Source organism: Lontra canadensis, unplaced genomic scaffold (genome assembly GCF_010015895.1).
Source record: "Lontra canadensis isolate GAN:19392208 unplaced genomic scaffold, GSC_riverotter_1.0 scaffold59, whole genome shotgun sequence".
NCBI classification, from domain to species: Eukaryota; Metazoa; Chordata; class Mammalia; order Carnivora; family Mustelidae; genus Lontra; species Lontra canadensis.
The window spans coordinates 1,674,857-1,688,127 of record NW_022631053.1 but is presented as its reverse complement, the minus strand read 5'-3'; the positions used below and the strand labels follow the sequence as shown (position 1 = coordinate 1,688,127).

At 48.8% G+C, this 13,271-nt stretch overlaps 1 protein-coding gene across 1 annotated transcript; it reads left to right on the top strand.

The window, feature by feature from the left end:
* Nucleotides 1-7,581: 7,581 nt before the first annotated feature.
* On the top strand, nt 7,582-12,937 carry AMHR2 (anti-Mullerian hormone receptor type 2). The gene is made up of 10 exons (XM_032876655.1): nt 7,582-8,053; nt 8,297-8,488; nt 8,754-8,825; nt 9,012-9,148; nt 9,262-9,492; nt 10,846-10,960; nt 11,103-11,275; nt 11,478-11,625; nt 11,792-11,928; nt 12,630-12,937. Exons 1-10 carry the CDS (start codon nt 7,705-7,707, stop codon nt 12,837-12,839), a joined length of 1,764 nt encoding a protein of 587 aa, XP_032732546.1. The 5' UTR covers nt 7,582-7,704; the 3' UTR covers nt 12,840-12,937.
* Nucleotides 12,938-13,271: the final 334 nt, after the last annotated feature.

Below are 13,271 nucleotides of genomic sequence, written 5' to 3'. Positions count from 1 at the left end.
TGTGCAGAATGCAATTTAATGGATATTTCTCAGAGTAATTCAGAGTAAACAGAACCTGATTCAGAGTAAACAGAACCCTTGATCTAGAAAGTATAGACTGAAGTGTGGGGTAAAGATTATGATTGGGGGAGGGTTAGAGACAAAAGCTGTAAATTACTATGGCTGATTGATTTATTTCTACTATATACATATATATATATATTTTTTGCTTTTGTATATCCTATATAGGAAACTAAGCATTGTATTTTTTTAACAAATCTGAGAAAGCACTATGAACTGCAGATGTTTGACTTTCAGAATATATTTTGTATTGTTAATATCTTCACATTGTGTGAATACTGGAAGTTGCAGATCTTTGCTAGGACGCAATAAATTTATATACTTTTTGAGGGGTTCTTCGGGGGGGTGTTAATCAGGCCCCTGTTATGCTTTGGGGGAGCCCTGGTGCTACTTACTTAGAGTTTTCATTCAATTGTAAGTACCCTGATGCCTTTCGGACCTCGGGATCAGAGCAAACAACTTTTAAGATCCCGGTACCAAGGAAATGTGGATAGTCTAGCTGCCTCAAGTAAGGGGCTCTTAGCATAGCTCTCCTTCCCCCTCTTCAAAGCTGGGTAGCCTCTCGGGGTGGAGAAGAGAAATGTGAAATCTCAGAGTTTCATCTCCCTTAAAAGAGAGCCAGTAAGTTCTATGCAAGGATGAAAGGTGGCAGCAGTAGTTTTGGGGAAAGGGAGGAGGATGTGGCACTCTTCCAATCCCGGAAAACATTGCTTTTGGAACTTCTGATAAAACATGGGCAGGTTATTACTTCTGTTTGGGAGCCTGTGTTCTCTCTGGTGCCTCTCTTGGCTCTCCTCCTGGGGTACAGACCTCTTCTGGGAGGATGAGCAGACCAGCTTTGAGGTTGACCTGTTTCTTTTCTTTGTCTGCCTTCCCTAAACACCAGCCCACAGGAGGACATTAAGCAGCCTTAAGCTTAAATTCCTACTCCCTCTTCCCAATTTGGCTCACTTGCCTTAGAGTAAGGGCTAGGAGGGGATAAAAAAGGGGAGTCCCCGGCTTCATTCCTCTCCTAGGTCTTTTCCAGTTTGATTTCCCCAAACCTAGAAAGATTTCCTCTGCCACGTTCATTTGAGAGAAATGAGTACATTGTTCTGTTTTCCTTTTTCCTTATCAAACAGCCCCAGCCTTCCTTGTCCCTTTTAAGTGGGAAGAGGTGTGGTGATCTGTTCAACTCCCTTCAGTATCAAAAAAAAAAAAAAAAGCATAACAAATGGGGTTAAGCTGGGGCTGCAAGTAGTGAGGACTCTGTTGATACCTCTCCTGGGATGTGTGTTTTCCTCTATCTCACCTTCAGGAATTACACTGTGCCTTCTCCACAGGGGACATGGGCTTTGTCTACCCAGCCCTCACTTTCCCAGCAACTGCTCTTGAACAGCGTGGACAAGGGCAGGCCTTCACCTTTTTCTCCCAGTGGCATCCCATAGCCCTCACCTGGAGTCTAGGGCACAAAGACTTTGGGGAAGATGGGAGAAATATGCTGAGATTGACCTGAGGAGACCCTTTGTACACACACCAATGGCAGCTGCCCCAGAGCCTGCTTCCTCTTAACCCAGTCTGTCATCCCCTGGGAGGGAGGGGCAGCGCTCCAGTCTCTGGTGCCTAAAACAGGTTTATTTCTCTTTCTCAACACTGGCGATAACCAGTCTCCATACCACTGTGGCCTTTTTAAACCTCTTAATAGTCTCATGCTGTGTTTGTTGTTGATTCCAATCCAATTATCACCAGGGCTGTGTGGGGAAATACTTTTAAATGCTCTCTCATCGTTCTTGCTCTTTTTTCGCCCCCCCCATCTTGTGTATGTATGATGCTAATCTCTTGTCTTTAAGTTTCTTCCTGCTCTTTTGTATCTTCCTTTCTTGTCTCTCCCCCTACCTTTTGTCTCTGGGTATTTTGGGGCTTTTTTTTTGGGGGGGGGCCTTTTTGTACAAAGATTAGTTTCAATGTAGTCTGTAGCTCCTTTGTAAACCAATTAAAAAAGTTTTTTTAATAAAAAGCCATGTCTCTGGTGTGTTGACAGGGTGGGAATGGGGAGAATATGGTCATAGCTTCATATACTATACCCAACAAAGGTTTCCAGGTATATATGGTTGTGCTACCATACATGTTAATCAGTGCAATTACCCTATACTTAACTCCCAGGCAAACAATTTCATGACCAGATCAGTGTGCAATGAGGACATAGAAATGTGGAGGACCAAGAGGAACAGGGCAGGCCCAACCTCTTTAAAAACAAACAAACAAAAAAAAAAACGTGTGTGTGTGTGTGTATATATATAAGCTTTTTATTTTGTAATGCTTTTAAATTTAAAGGAAAGCTACAAAGATGGTGCAGAGAGATTCCATATACTTTACTCAATTTTTTCCATTTTAACATACTTTTGGGATATGTTGTCAAATCTTCAAAACTGATGCTGGTATATTACATTAGCTAAACCCCAGGCTCTGTGTTTCACCAGTTTTCCACTGATGTCCTTCCATTCCAGGATCCATTCTGGGATGCTACATTGCATTTCATTGATATGCCTCCCCAGACTCCTCTGGTCTGTGACAATTTCTTACCCTTTTCTTATTTTTCATGACCTTGACAGTCTGGGAGTATTGACCCAAGTATCTTGTAGAATTATCTCCCAATCTGAATTTGTCTGATGTTTCCCTCATTCTGAGACTGAGCTTCCAAGTTTTTGGAAAAAATACCACACAGGTGAAATGGTGTGAAATGCCTTTCTCATTACATCCTCTTGGATGCCACGAGAGCCACATGACATCACCAGTGCTAACCATCACCCTGGTTAAGGTAGAGTGTTTGCCAGCTTTCACCACTGTGTTTCCCTATTCTTGGGAAGCAAGTCAGTAAGTCTAGTACACCTTTAATGGAGTTGGTGGGAATTAAGTTTCCCTTCCTAAGGGAAGTAAGTAACTACATGGAGTATTTGTAATTCTCTGAGGAAACGGTCTCTTCTCCTGTCATTAATTTATTTTAGTATATACTCATGTGTTTATACTTAGATTGTACATTAAGAAGTACATTAAGTGAGATGTACTTTGGGTACTGGGAGCCCTTTCAGGTTGGCTCCTGTGTCTCTGATATATCTATATCCTTTTCCTTTTTTGAGCACTTTTCAAAGAGTATTCCAATACACAAGATGATTCAGACTTCCCTTGTATTTTCCTAGCCCCAGCCCTAGAATCAGCCATTTCTCCAAGGAGCCTTAGTTCTTTTATTGGAGAATGATAATCAAAAACTAAGATCTGGTCCTCACATACTTCACATTCGGTTAATACCAGCCTGTGTCTAACATCGAATCTGGATTATGGCCCCATCTGAAACTGAAATTGAAGTTACTTTGACAGTCTTTCCAATTTCCCATCAGCCTGTGGCTTCACTTCCCTCCCTACCTGTCCAAGAATCCTTAGTCACTCCTTTATACTGTGGCTACCAGTATCCCCAACTACTTTGCTCATTTGACTCCCTTTGCTTTTCAATCACTTAGCCATGAGTAAACTCAGCCATCGGATTTCCTGTTTAGCCATTAGCAATATAACATATTAACATTTGACTTTATTGGGGGAGTTTTTTTTGGTTTGAGGGTTGGGTTTTGGGGCTTTTTTTGGGGGGGTGTTGTAGCCCTAAATGGACCTTTAATAGCAGTATCATCTCGTCATTCAGTAAACATTTATTGGGCCCTTGTCCTAGGTACTGAGCTAGGTTGAGGATAAAAAGTAAGGCAGGTCCTGCCACCACATACTTCATGGTCTGGTGAGTGAGAGAGAGATCATTAATTGTAGGTTTCCAAGTCCTGACCCCACTTTGTAACAGATGCTTTACTTCCTATTTCATGGAGAGAACGTAAGCATGAATTTCCTCAAACTTCCCTCTCTTCTATAAGCAGCCATATACTTGCCAATACTAATTTACCTCCTTATCTTTTCTTGGGAGAGAAAGTTTGCCTTTGCAAGGCCAGCCCTACTACCTGTGCTCTTAACCTCATTTCTTCGTTTTGATAGTATTTTCCCCTTCCATCTTCAGTTTCTCCTGGGTTCCCTTTTGTCATCCTATAAGCATGTTAAAATTCTCCCCCTGTCCCTCTGCTTCCACTTCAAGCTTCAGCTCCAGTTCTTTTCATTTCCAAAGTTAAAGTAGTTGATTAATTTTTCTCTTCTTTTAATGAGCCCCTCAGGGGCTCATTAAAAGAAGAGGGGGTCAGAGGTGCTTTGTTCAGCACCTATCATGTACAAAATTGTTTCTTACAGATATCAGCAATCTGGTTGCCAGCTCTGGCGGTCTTTCAGTCATTTGCCTCTTAGACCTCTTGCAACCATGTGCATCTTAGAGCTTTGTTCCCTTGGAGTGTAAGACTGATTCTCCTTCATAGTCACGTCTTCCTCTGTCCCTTAAGTGTTGGTGTCCCTGTCTTGTGTCCTTACCCTTACCCTACCTTTCAACCCCTTAAACAAGTTGGATCCACTCTTTAGGTATCCCAAATCTTAAGCCTTGCCTTTTCTCTCAACCTGACAGACTGCTTACAGGACATTTTTATCTGGGGTCCCACAGATAACTCCAAAGTCAACATGTAAGAAGGGGAAATGATTCTTTGTGTTCTCCATCTCACTTAACAGTAGTAATACTGTTACTTGATCATTTGTACTTGAAACCTCAGAACCATCTTTTAATTCTCACTGAAATACCCACATTTAAAAATAAAATCTTAAAAAAAAAATACCCACATTCATTTGAGTACCAATCCTGTCAATATTTCCAGTACAATGTATCTCAACTTTTTCCTTTTTTATTTCCACTGTCCTAGTACTCACCATAGCTATGGCTCAGATCTCATAATCTCCCTACTTCTAGTCTCCCTTTAACTCTAGTCATCCATCTTCCACATTGCCACCAAACCCCTCCCTAAAATCTTTTGCTTTTGGGAAAAGTCTAGTTTCCTTGATAAAGACCTGAAAACCATTCCAATCTGGTCCCAGTCTTTTCTTTCTCAGAAAAGACAGGCTGAGACTTAATATTTTCTGAGTTGAATGAGTAAACAACTCATGTTAGCCCTGTAGACAGGGGCAGTCGAAGGTAACTTATTGGGCCACTGCAGACTTGAATCAGGATCCTGATGAAGAAAGATCTTTGTGTATGTGGAATCCAGGGAGACTGTTTCAATGCTGGGGTCCTTTCTCAGGACCTTCCTAATCCCTCAGCATTCAAATTATTACCCCTTCTATTACCACCTCACTCCATAAGCCTGCCTGGGATGTTTCTGTCTTTGAGAGGAGTAGTCATCCAAGGTTTTGGGTGAGGAGGCGGCCTTCCTGCCTCATCCTTATTTTGTTCCCCTCTGGAGGAGGTAGTCTCCTGAAACACTCCAGACACAAGAAGCTATTTGACCTTCAAGTCCCCACATGTTCTCCAGCCCCCCAAACTTATCTGATCTGAGAGCAGGAAAATAGCTGTAACGAAGTCCAACATTCCATCTCACTGGCAGGGTTCTACAGACTCCCAGAAGGTCCCGGGGAGGGATGGGCAGCTGTCCATCTGCCTCTGGCCCTGGTCATTCTCCGTTTGCTCCTTCACAACTACCAGAGCTTTTACTCTCTCCTTCGTTTCTGCAGGCTCCCCAGGAGAACGGCTCCAGAATTAGAGAGTTAATACCTATACCCTCAATCCTGGTCTAAGCCAGACTATTCCCAGAAAGGGTTTCTAGGCAACCATCAGGGGGACAGAAGGCTAGGAAAATGGAACCCATCCCCTCTGCTCCCAGGTACGGAAATGATTACCTATTAATGTAATGCCTTAACCCTGAGGAAGAGTCTGGTGCAGTTAGACTCCTGTCTCCCATTACAGCACAAGCTATAAACTTCTTCCATCTCTGTGCGGACATTCACGCTGCACACCCTGGGCTCTGCCTTCACATTATACAGTCCCCGCCTCTTAATAAATACAGGAGATGGACTATGGACATCAGTCATCAGAGGCTGAAGCACCCTGAGTTTCTCCTATGTCTGCTGACCTCTGGTGGCAGTAGTTTGAACTGTTTGCTCCCTTTCTAGTTCATGGCCGGCTGGCAGGTAATGATGTGTATTTTCTCAACAATCTAAATTCTAACATTCAATTATTGTATCAGAGGGAAATATTTTTTAAAGATTTTATTTATTTATCAGAGAGATAGAGAGAACGCAAGCAGGGGAGCAGCAGGCAGAGGGATAAGCGGGCTTCCTGCCAAGGAGGGAGCCCAATGTGGGACTCCATCTGAGGACCCGAATCATGACCTGAGCTGAAAGCAGACACTTAACCAACTGAGCCACCCAGGCATCTCTGGAAATATTTTTTATTGCTGAGTTTTTTGTTTGTTTTCAGGCATCATAGACTAATGTGAAGAGTAAGGCCTGGGCTTTGGAATCAGACTTACCTAGGTTCAAATCCCAGCTCTGAGTTAAGCCTCTACCTTTGGCTCAGGTCATGATCTCAGAGTCCTGGGATCGAGCCCGCATCACATCGGGCTCTCTGCTCAGCAGGGAGCCTGTTTCCTCCTCTCTCTCTGCATGCTTCTCTGCCTACTTGTGATCTCTCTCCCTGTCAAGTAAATAAATAAAATCTTAAAAACAAAACAAAACAAATCCTAGCTCTGCTATTTCCTAGCAGATTGACCTTGGGCAAGTTTCCTAAGCTCAGCTTTCTTACCTGTACAGTGAAAATAATAATAAATAGCTCAATGGGAGAAGAAAATGAGATGATTGTAAAATGCATAGCCCTAGCTATGCCCTAGCACATAGGTACTCAATAGAAGTGTTGTGGTTTTTGGGTTTTGTTTTGTTTTGTTTTTACCTTCTCTGATTTTTCTTCAGTATTTGACTCAATATGATTTTTAAAATTTTGGTAACATAAAATTTTACCATTATACCCATTTCCAATGTGACTTTTTAAACTCTGAGAAATTTTATATAACTCTTTTCTGATTCTGAAGTTTGGAAACTGAGGTCAACTTTAGTCTGTGAAGCCTCTCTTTGCCCAGATTGCTGCACATCTGAGCCCTGAAAAGAAGGGATCTTGGGCACAGTTGAATCCCTCAGCTGACCTCACTCTGGTTTCTAGCCTAGAAGGGCTGACAGGATCCAGCACTTTCTTCCAGGGTCAGCAAAGGGCAGAGGTCTGAAGTTAGGCATCATAGGGTTCTCAGCTGGGCCTCTAAGACCCCCTCCTCCCACTTTGCAGAGAAAGGAGGCGGCTGCAGAGAAGAGGATATGAGCTCCGTTCTCTGCTCCTCCCTCTCGTTGCTTTTCCCCACACCCATCTTCTCCCCCACAGCAGCCGTCTCCCCCACAGAGACTGGGAAGAGGGAGGAGGGCAGGGTTGGGCACTGAGGGATCGGAAGCCCCACAGCGCCCTATATCTGAAGGAAGCTCTGGCCAGGGCAGCTGTGCTGGTTCATGCTCACCACCTCATGCTGCTTGTCCCCTCCAGCATGATGCTGGGGACTCTGGGCCTTTGCGTACTATTTCCCACAGCTGTTCGAGGTAAGTGTCTACGGGGGGGGGCTTTTCACTCAACCACTGAGGGAAAGGGGGACTTGAAGCAGCAGCCACCCCTCTGGAAGAGTAAGTGGGGTGGGTGAGTGAGGGCAAAAAGTAGATCCATGTGTCCCCATGGTGAGGTCAGGTTCCAGACCTCTGCTGACCCTGTTTCCTCTTACAGCATTACCATGCTGGTCCTGGTATATGAAACATGTTTTGTGTCTCCTTTTGGCTGCTGCTTTTGCCCCTGCATTCACTCCCATCTTGAACCTTCCCCTCTCCCCACCCTGGGCCACAGCACCCCCAAGCAGGCGGACCTGTGTGTTCTTTGAGGCCCCTGGAGTGCGGGGAAGCACAAAGACACTGGGGAAGCTGCTAGATGCAGGACCAGGGCCTCCCAGGGTTATCCGCTGCCTCTACAGCCGCTGCTGTTTTGGGATCTGGAACCTGACCCAAGACCAGGCACAGGTGGAGATGCAAGGTGAATGGCAAAGTATACAGCAGGTGGAAGCTAGGGTGGGAGTCAGGTACATCCTGGGGAGGGGGGTGACGGCAGCGGGAGAGGAGGAGAAATGGAATATGCAGAGGGAAAGAAAAGCCCGAATGAGATGGAGGGGATGCCTCTGATAGAGAAGGGGGTTATCCTCTGTTCCCAGACTCTATTATGCTCGCTCGCCCTCTCTCTCTCTCCCTCTCTCTCCTCTTCTAATCCCACCCCAATCAGGATGCCGAGACAGTGATGAGCCAGACTGTGAGTCCCCGCACTGTGACCTGAGCCCCCGAGCCCACCCCAGCCCGAGGTCCACTCTCTTCACCTGCTCGTGTGGCACTGACTTCTGCAATGCCAATTACAGTCATCTGCCTCCTCCAGGGAGCCCTGGGACTCCTGGCTCCCACGGTCCCCCCACCGTCCCAGGTAGACATGCAGGGTTCTGGGGCCTGTTAGGGGCTGGGGCCCAGGTTAGGGCAAGAGGTAGAACCAGGGCCAGTTCTCACCCTACCCCCATCCCAAGTTTTCTTCCTCCTGGCCTTGAGAAGTTGGTTGCCCTGGTGACTGGGAGATAAGGGGCTTGTGACCAAGGTGGGGGTGGGTCCAGAAGCAAGTTCTCTAAGGAGGGGAAAGGAGTGGAGTGGATTTGGGGCAGGGCTCATCCAGGCTGCATTCCTGCTTTAATATCTAGGCGAGTCCATCTGGATGGCGCTGGTACTGCTGGGACTATTCCTGTTCCTCCTGCTGGGCAGCAGCATCCTGGGTACTAATCTACTTCATCCATCCCTTGTCACCCCCAGTCACTGCCCCAAAGCTCTCGGCCCTTTCCAGCTTCCCCTGATCCCACGGTTCTAAGATCTCTACAGCCTGAACCCATTACCTCCCACAAAGCCCCTTTCTCAGTCTCCATGCCTGTGTACCCTGACCCAAGGGCTCTTTTCTGCCCCAGCCCTGCTACAGCGAAAGTCCTGCAGAGTGCAGGGTGGGTCAACGCCAGAGCCAGAGCCAGAGCCAGAGCCAGAGCTGGAATCAGGCAGGGACTGGAGTGCTGAGCTGCCCGAGCTGCCCGAGCTGTGTTTCTCTCAGGTGCCCAGGGAGTGGGGGGGCAGGTCCTCTGGTCCCTCCTGGAGGGTGTGCTGGGGAGGAAGCCTGGTCCTGATGCGAGCTGAGGCTCGCACCCAGCACCGTGTTTCCACCAGGTCATCTGGGAAGGAGGTCATACAGTGGTGTGGGCTGGACAGCTGCAAGGCAAACTGGTAGCCATCAAGGCCTTTTCCCGGAGGGCTGTGGCCCAGTTCCAAGCCGAGAGAGCGTTGTACGAGCTGCCAGGCCTACAGCACGACCACGTTGTCCGCTTTATCACCGCCAGCAGAGGGGGCCCTGGGCCCCTGCCCTGTGGGCCCCTGCTGGTACTGGAATTGCACCCGAAGGTGAGGACGGAGAGGTGTCTGTGTGTCTGTGCCTGTGTGTGTATGGGGGTGCCGGGCTGGGAGACAGCAGGGGCCTGCTTGCGTTTATTCTTCTGCTCCAGATTTCCTCTTCTCTAGAACATGAAAAATGATTTTTTTTGTTTTCTTGTTTTTTTTTTATTAGTCAAGAAATACTTGCTAATATTTTTTACTCATGAGACATAGAAAAGGAGAAATCAAAACCACTCATATTCCCAACCTTAAGGAAAACCAATGTTAAGAAATATCTCAAGGCACAGCCCTCCAAAGCCATTTACACACTCGTCCAACGAGTGCTTATGAATCTTCTGAACCGTACGCCAAACCTCCTGGGCTAAGACAAAGAGCCTCGTCCCTGCCTTTGTAGATTTGAGACAGTAGTGGGGGAGACAGTAGCGAATCAGGTAAACACAAAAATAAGCGTCAAATGTCAAGTGTGCTAAGTGCTGAGAGAGGAGGTACTGTGAGAGAAGAACAAGGGGATGTACCTCGAGGGGACGATCATGAACAGGAAGGATGAGGAGGACAAGGTAGGCAGGGACCAGGCCGCCCCTGTCCGTATGGACCGTCTAAGGACTAAGGACTTTATTAGCCCCTGCAGTCCTCTCCCTCTGAAATCCTGAATCCAGAGAAGTCCCCTTTTTGACCATGTGCCTTAATGCCTAGCTCAACAACGTCTGCTTTCCTAGGTTGGTTGGTTGGTTGATTGGTTGGTTGGTTGAACCTCCCTGGGACACTGAAGTCATGTTTGTGGAATGAGGGACACAAATGCTCCTTCCCTTCCTGGTTTCCCACTTGCTCCCCTCCTTTCCCTCTCCTTCCCAGAGGCTCTTAGAGGAGGGGGCGCCTGACACCGCAGGCCAAGTGGTTCCCGGGGAATACCACTCCTGAGTTCGCCCTGCCTCTTCCGCTTCTGTTGGTGTCTCAGGTCCCTAGGCCGGATAAGGTGGTGACTCGTGAGTGACCCTAGAGTCAGACTGCTGGGGTTCCAGCTCTACTTGCTTTTCACCAAGTGACTTCCAGCAGGTGTACTTCATTTTCTTTCAAGCTCCTCGTCTATCAGAGGAGTGACAGGCCCCTGTCTCCTAGGGTTGTGAGGACTGCAGGAGGCCTGGCACAGTAAGCACTCAGACACTTAACTAGGGCTACTGTTTTCCCGTTGGTCTGACAGAGGCACGTTCTCATTCCTCCCTGCCTCTTGTCTCGGCCTGGATGGATCAGCATGTCCATCTGCTGGGAGAGGCAGGGGGAGGTCTGTAGACTGATCTCTGCTGCCTGGGGCAGATCGGCCACCTCCAGCTTATGTGTCCTCCTTTTCTCTCTGCTGTTCCCCAGGGCTCCCTGTGCCACTACTTGACCCAGCACACCAGTGACTGGGGAAGTTCCGTGCGGATGGCACTGTCTCTGGCGCGGGGCCTGGCATTCCTCCATGAGGAGCGCTGGCAGGATGGTGGGTGAGCCGGAAGGAGGAAGCCATGGAATCAGGAGCCACCCGCTGTGCTTCTGATTCTCCCTTAGCTTGGAGGGGAAGAAGAGGGTCCAAAGAGAAAGGAAGAAGACCCATGCCCCTTCAACCTTGGCTTCTCTCACAGGCCAATATAAACCAGGGATCGCCCACCGAGATCTGAGCAGCCAGAATGTGCTCATTCGGGAAGATGGGTCATGTGTCATTGGAGACCTAGGCCTCGCCTTGGTGCTCCCTGGCCTCGCCCAGCCTCCCACCTGGGCCCCTACTCAACCCCGAGGCCCTGCTGCCATCATGGAGGTGAGTACTCTGGATGACGGTGAGGCCCGGGATGACGGCAGTGTTGCTGATGAAGGCGCGCTCTTTGCTGGGGCAATGGAACAGCAGTACTTCTGAGGTTTAGGACGTTGCTGACTCTAGCTGGGGGGATACTGCATGGACCAGTGTTGTGGCAAGGCTTGCCAGGGAGATGACTCTTGGCCCTCCATGTCTTTCTCTCCAGGCTGGCACCCAGAGGTACATGGCACCAGAGCTCTTGGACAAGACTCTGGACCTACAGGACTGGGGCACGGCCCTCCGACAAGCCGATGTGTACTCTCTGGCTCTGCTCCTCTGGGAGATCCTGAGCCGCTGCCCAGATCTGTGGCCGGGTAAGAATGGGTATGACCGTGCCCCCCTTTCCCCCCATTACTAACCCACCCATTCTAGATGCACCTACCTCCTAATGCAGGAAGTTCTGCCCTTCTCCCTCTTGGCCTTTCCATGAGGAGGCACCCCAGGACTAGTTGACATCTAGCCCTATGTGCCTTTCCCCAGACAGCAGACCACCACCCTTCCAGATGGCCTATGAGGCAGAACTGGGTAGCACTCCTAGCACCTGTGAGCTGTGGACCTTGGCGGTAGAGGAGAGAAGGCGGCCCTGCATCCCACCCACTTGGCACGGCTTCACCACAGTAAGAACCCACCTGCTAGTGGGCTGGGGACCTGGAGAGTGTAGACCAGCCCATCTGCTCCTCTCTCCTCTCATCTATCCCCACTCCTGTCTCCTGTTCAGCTGGAGCTGGGCAGATCTGCTCTACACCTTGGCTCATCCCCTTCCGCCATAAGTCTCACAGCCCATTCCTGAAACAGACACCTTCCTCCTGCTCACACTTGCCTGGTCTGTCTCTCTTCCTCTCCACCATCGGTTAGCCCTATTTCTCAGTCCCCTCCTCCAGGAAGGCCTCCTTAGCTTTGCTTCTGCCTGAGCTCTGCTCCCAAGATGGCTCCTCTCCTGGTACAGTGGAGCCCAACGTTCAATCCAGTAATTCCTTGCCCTGTCCCACACATTCGTGTTTCCGCCATGACCCACTAAAAGCCAGTCCTGGGTGTAAAGGGTTAAAAAGGTGGCCAAACAGTGGTATTTCAGGGTCTGTATAATTAGTTTCCTAGCAGGAAGCCCCTTTCCCTGCTACCTGATCTGTAATTTCCATGGCACAAGTATCTGTGGGGTTAACCATTGTTTGCCTAAGACCCTGGTCGCCTGAAAGGAAGAGGAGTAACTTCCCATCCACATGTGAAGTCATTAACCTGAATTAGCTCCTCAGAGGAAAAGGTGGACCCTCTGAGGGCCACTGAGGATCCCAGGATTAAGCCTGCTTCCTGTTCTTCCCAGGACCCTGGCGGCCTGAGAGAGCTGCTGGAGGACTGTTGGGATGCGGACCCAGAAGCAAGGCTGACGGCAGCATGTGTTCAGCAGCGTCTGGCCGCCCTGGCCCATCCTCAGGAGGCCTGCCCCTTCCCAGAGAGCTGTGCCCAAGGCAGCCCACCTCTCTGTCCAGAAGCCTGCCTCTCAGGCCCTCCCCATGGCCATCCCCCCTTGTAGGCCTCAGTGGAACGTCTGCTACTTTAGCCTCCAGCAAGGCCTTTGTTCCGGGGGTCCTCCCACATTGTGTCTCACCTGTAAATGTGCAACTTATGTATAATCTCTGTACGTGCAAACATAAATCTGGTGCTATGATGCCTGACTGCTGTGTCTCACCATGGCCTTTCCAACCTGCCAGTTGCCTAGATCCTTCTGTGGGCGTCCAGTATAGGGCAGTCCCAATCGGGGCCTGAGGGGTGGGTGTGCATAGGAAAGAGATAAAGTCAGCTTTATCTCCCCGTCCTTGGGCCTTCCCCATCTTCTGCAGATCCTGGGCTCCTCCTGTCTCTCTTCTTTTCCTTCACTATCATAAGCCTACTTTTGGTGGGATCACGTGGCGGTCACTGGGGAAAGATGACCTCGCTGGTCTGTAGCCGCCCAGAGACGCCCAAC

Coding starts and splice junctions, on each gene's coding strand:
- AMHR2 (XM_032876655.1), top strand. CDS start 7,705: ATGGTGAGGTCAGGTTCCAGACCTCTGCTGACCCTGTTTCCTCTTACA. Junction 11,276..11,477: donor GCCCTGCTGCCATCATGGAG/GTGAGTACTCTG, acceptor CTTTCTCTCCAG/GCTGGCACCCAGAGGTACAT. Junction 11,626..11,791: donor CTGCCCAGATCTGTGGCCGG/GTAAGAATGGGT, acceptor GCCTTTCCCCAG/ACAGCAGACCACCACCCTTC.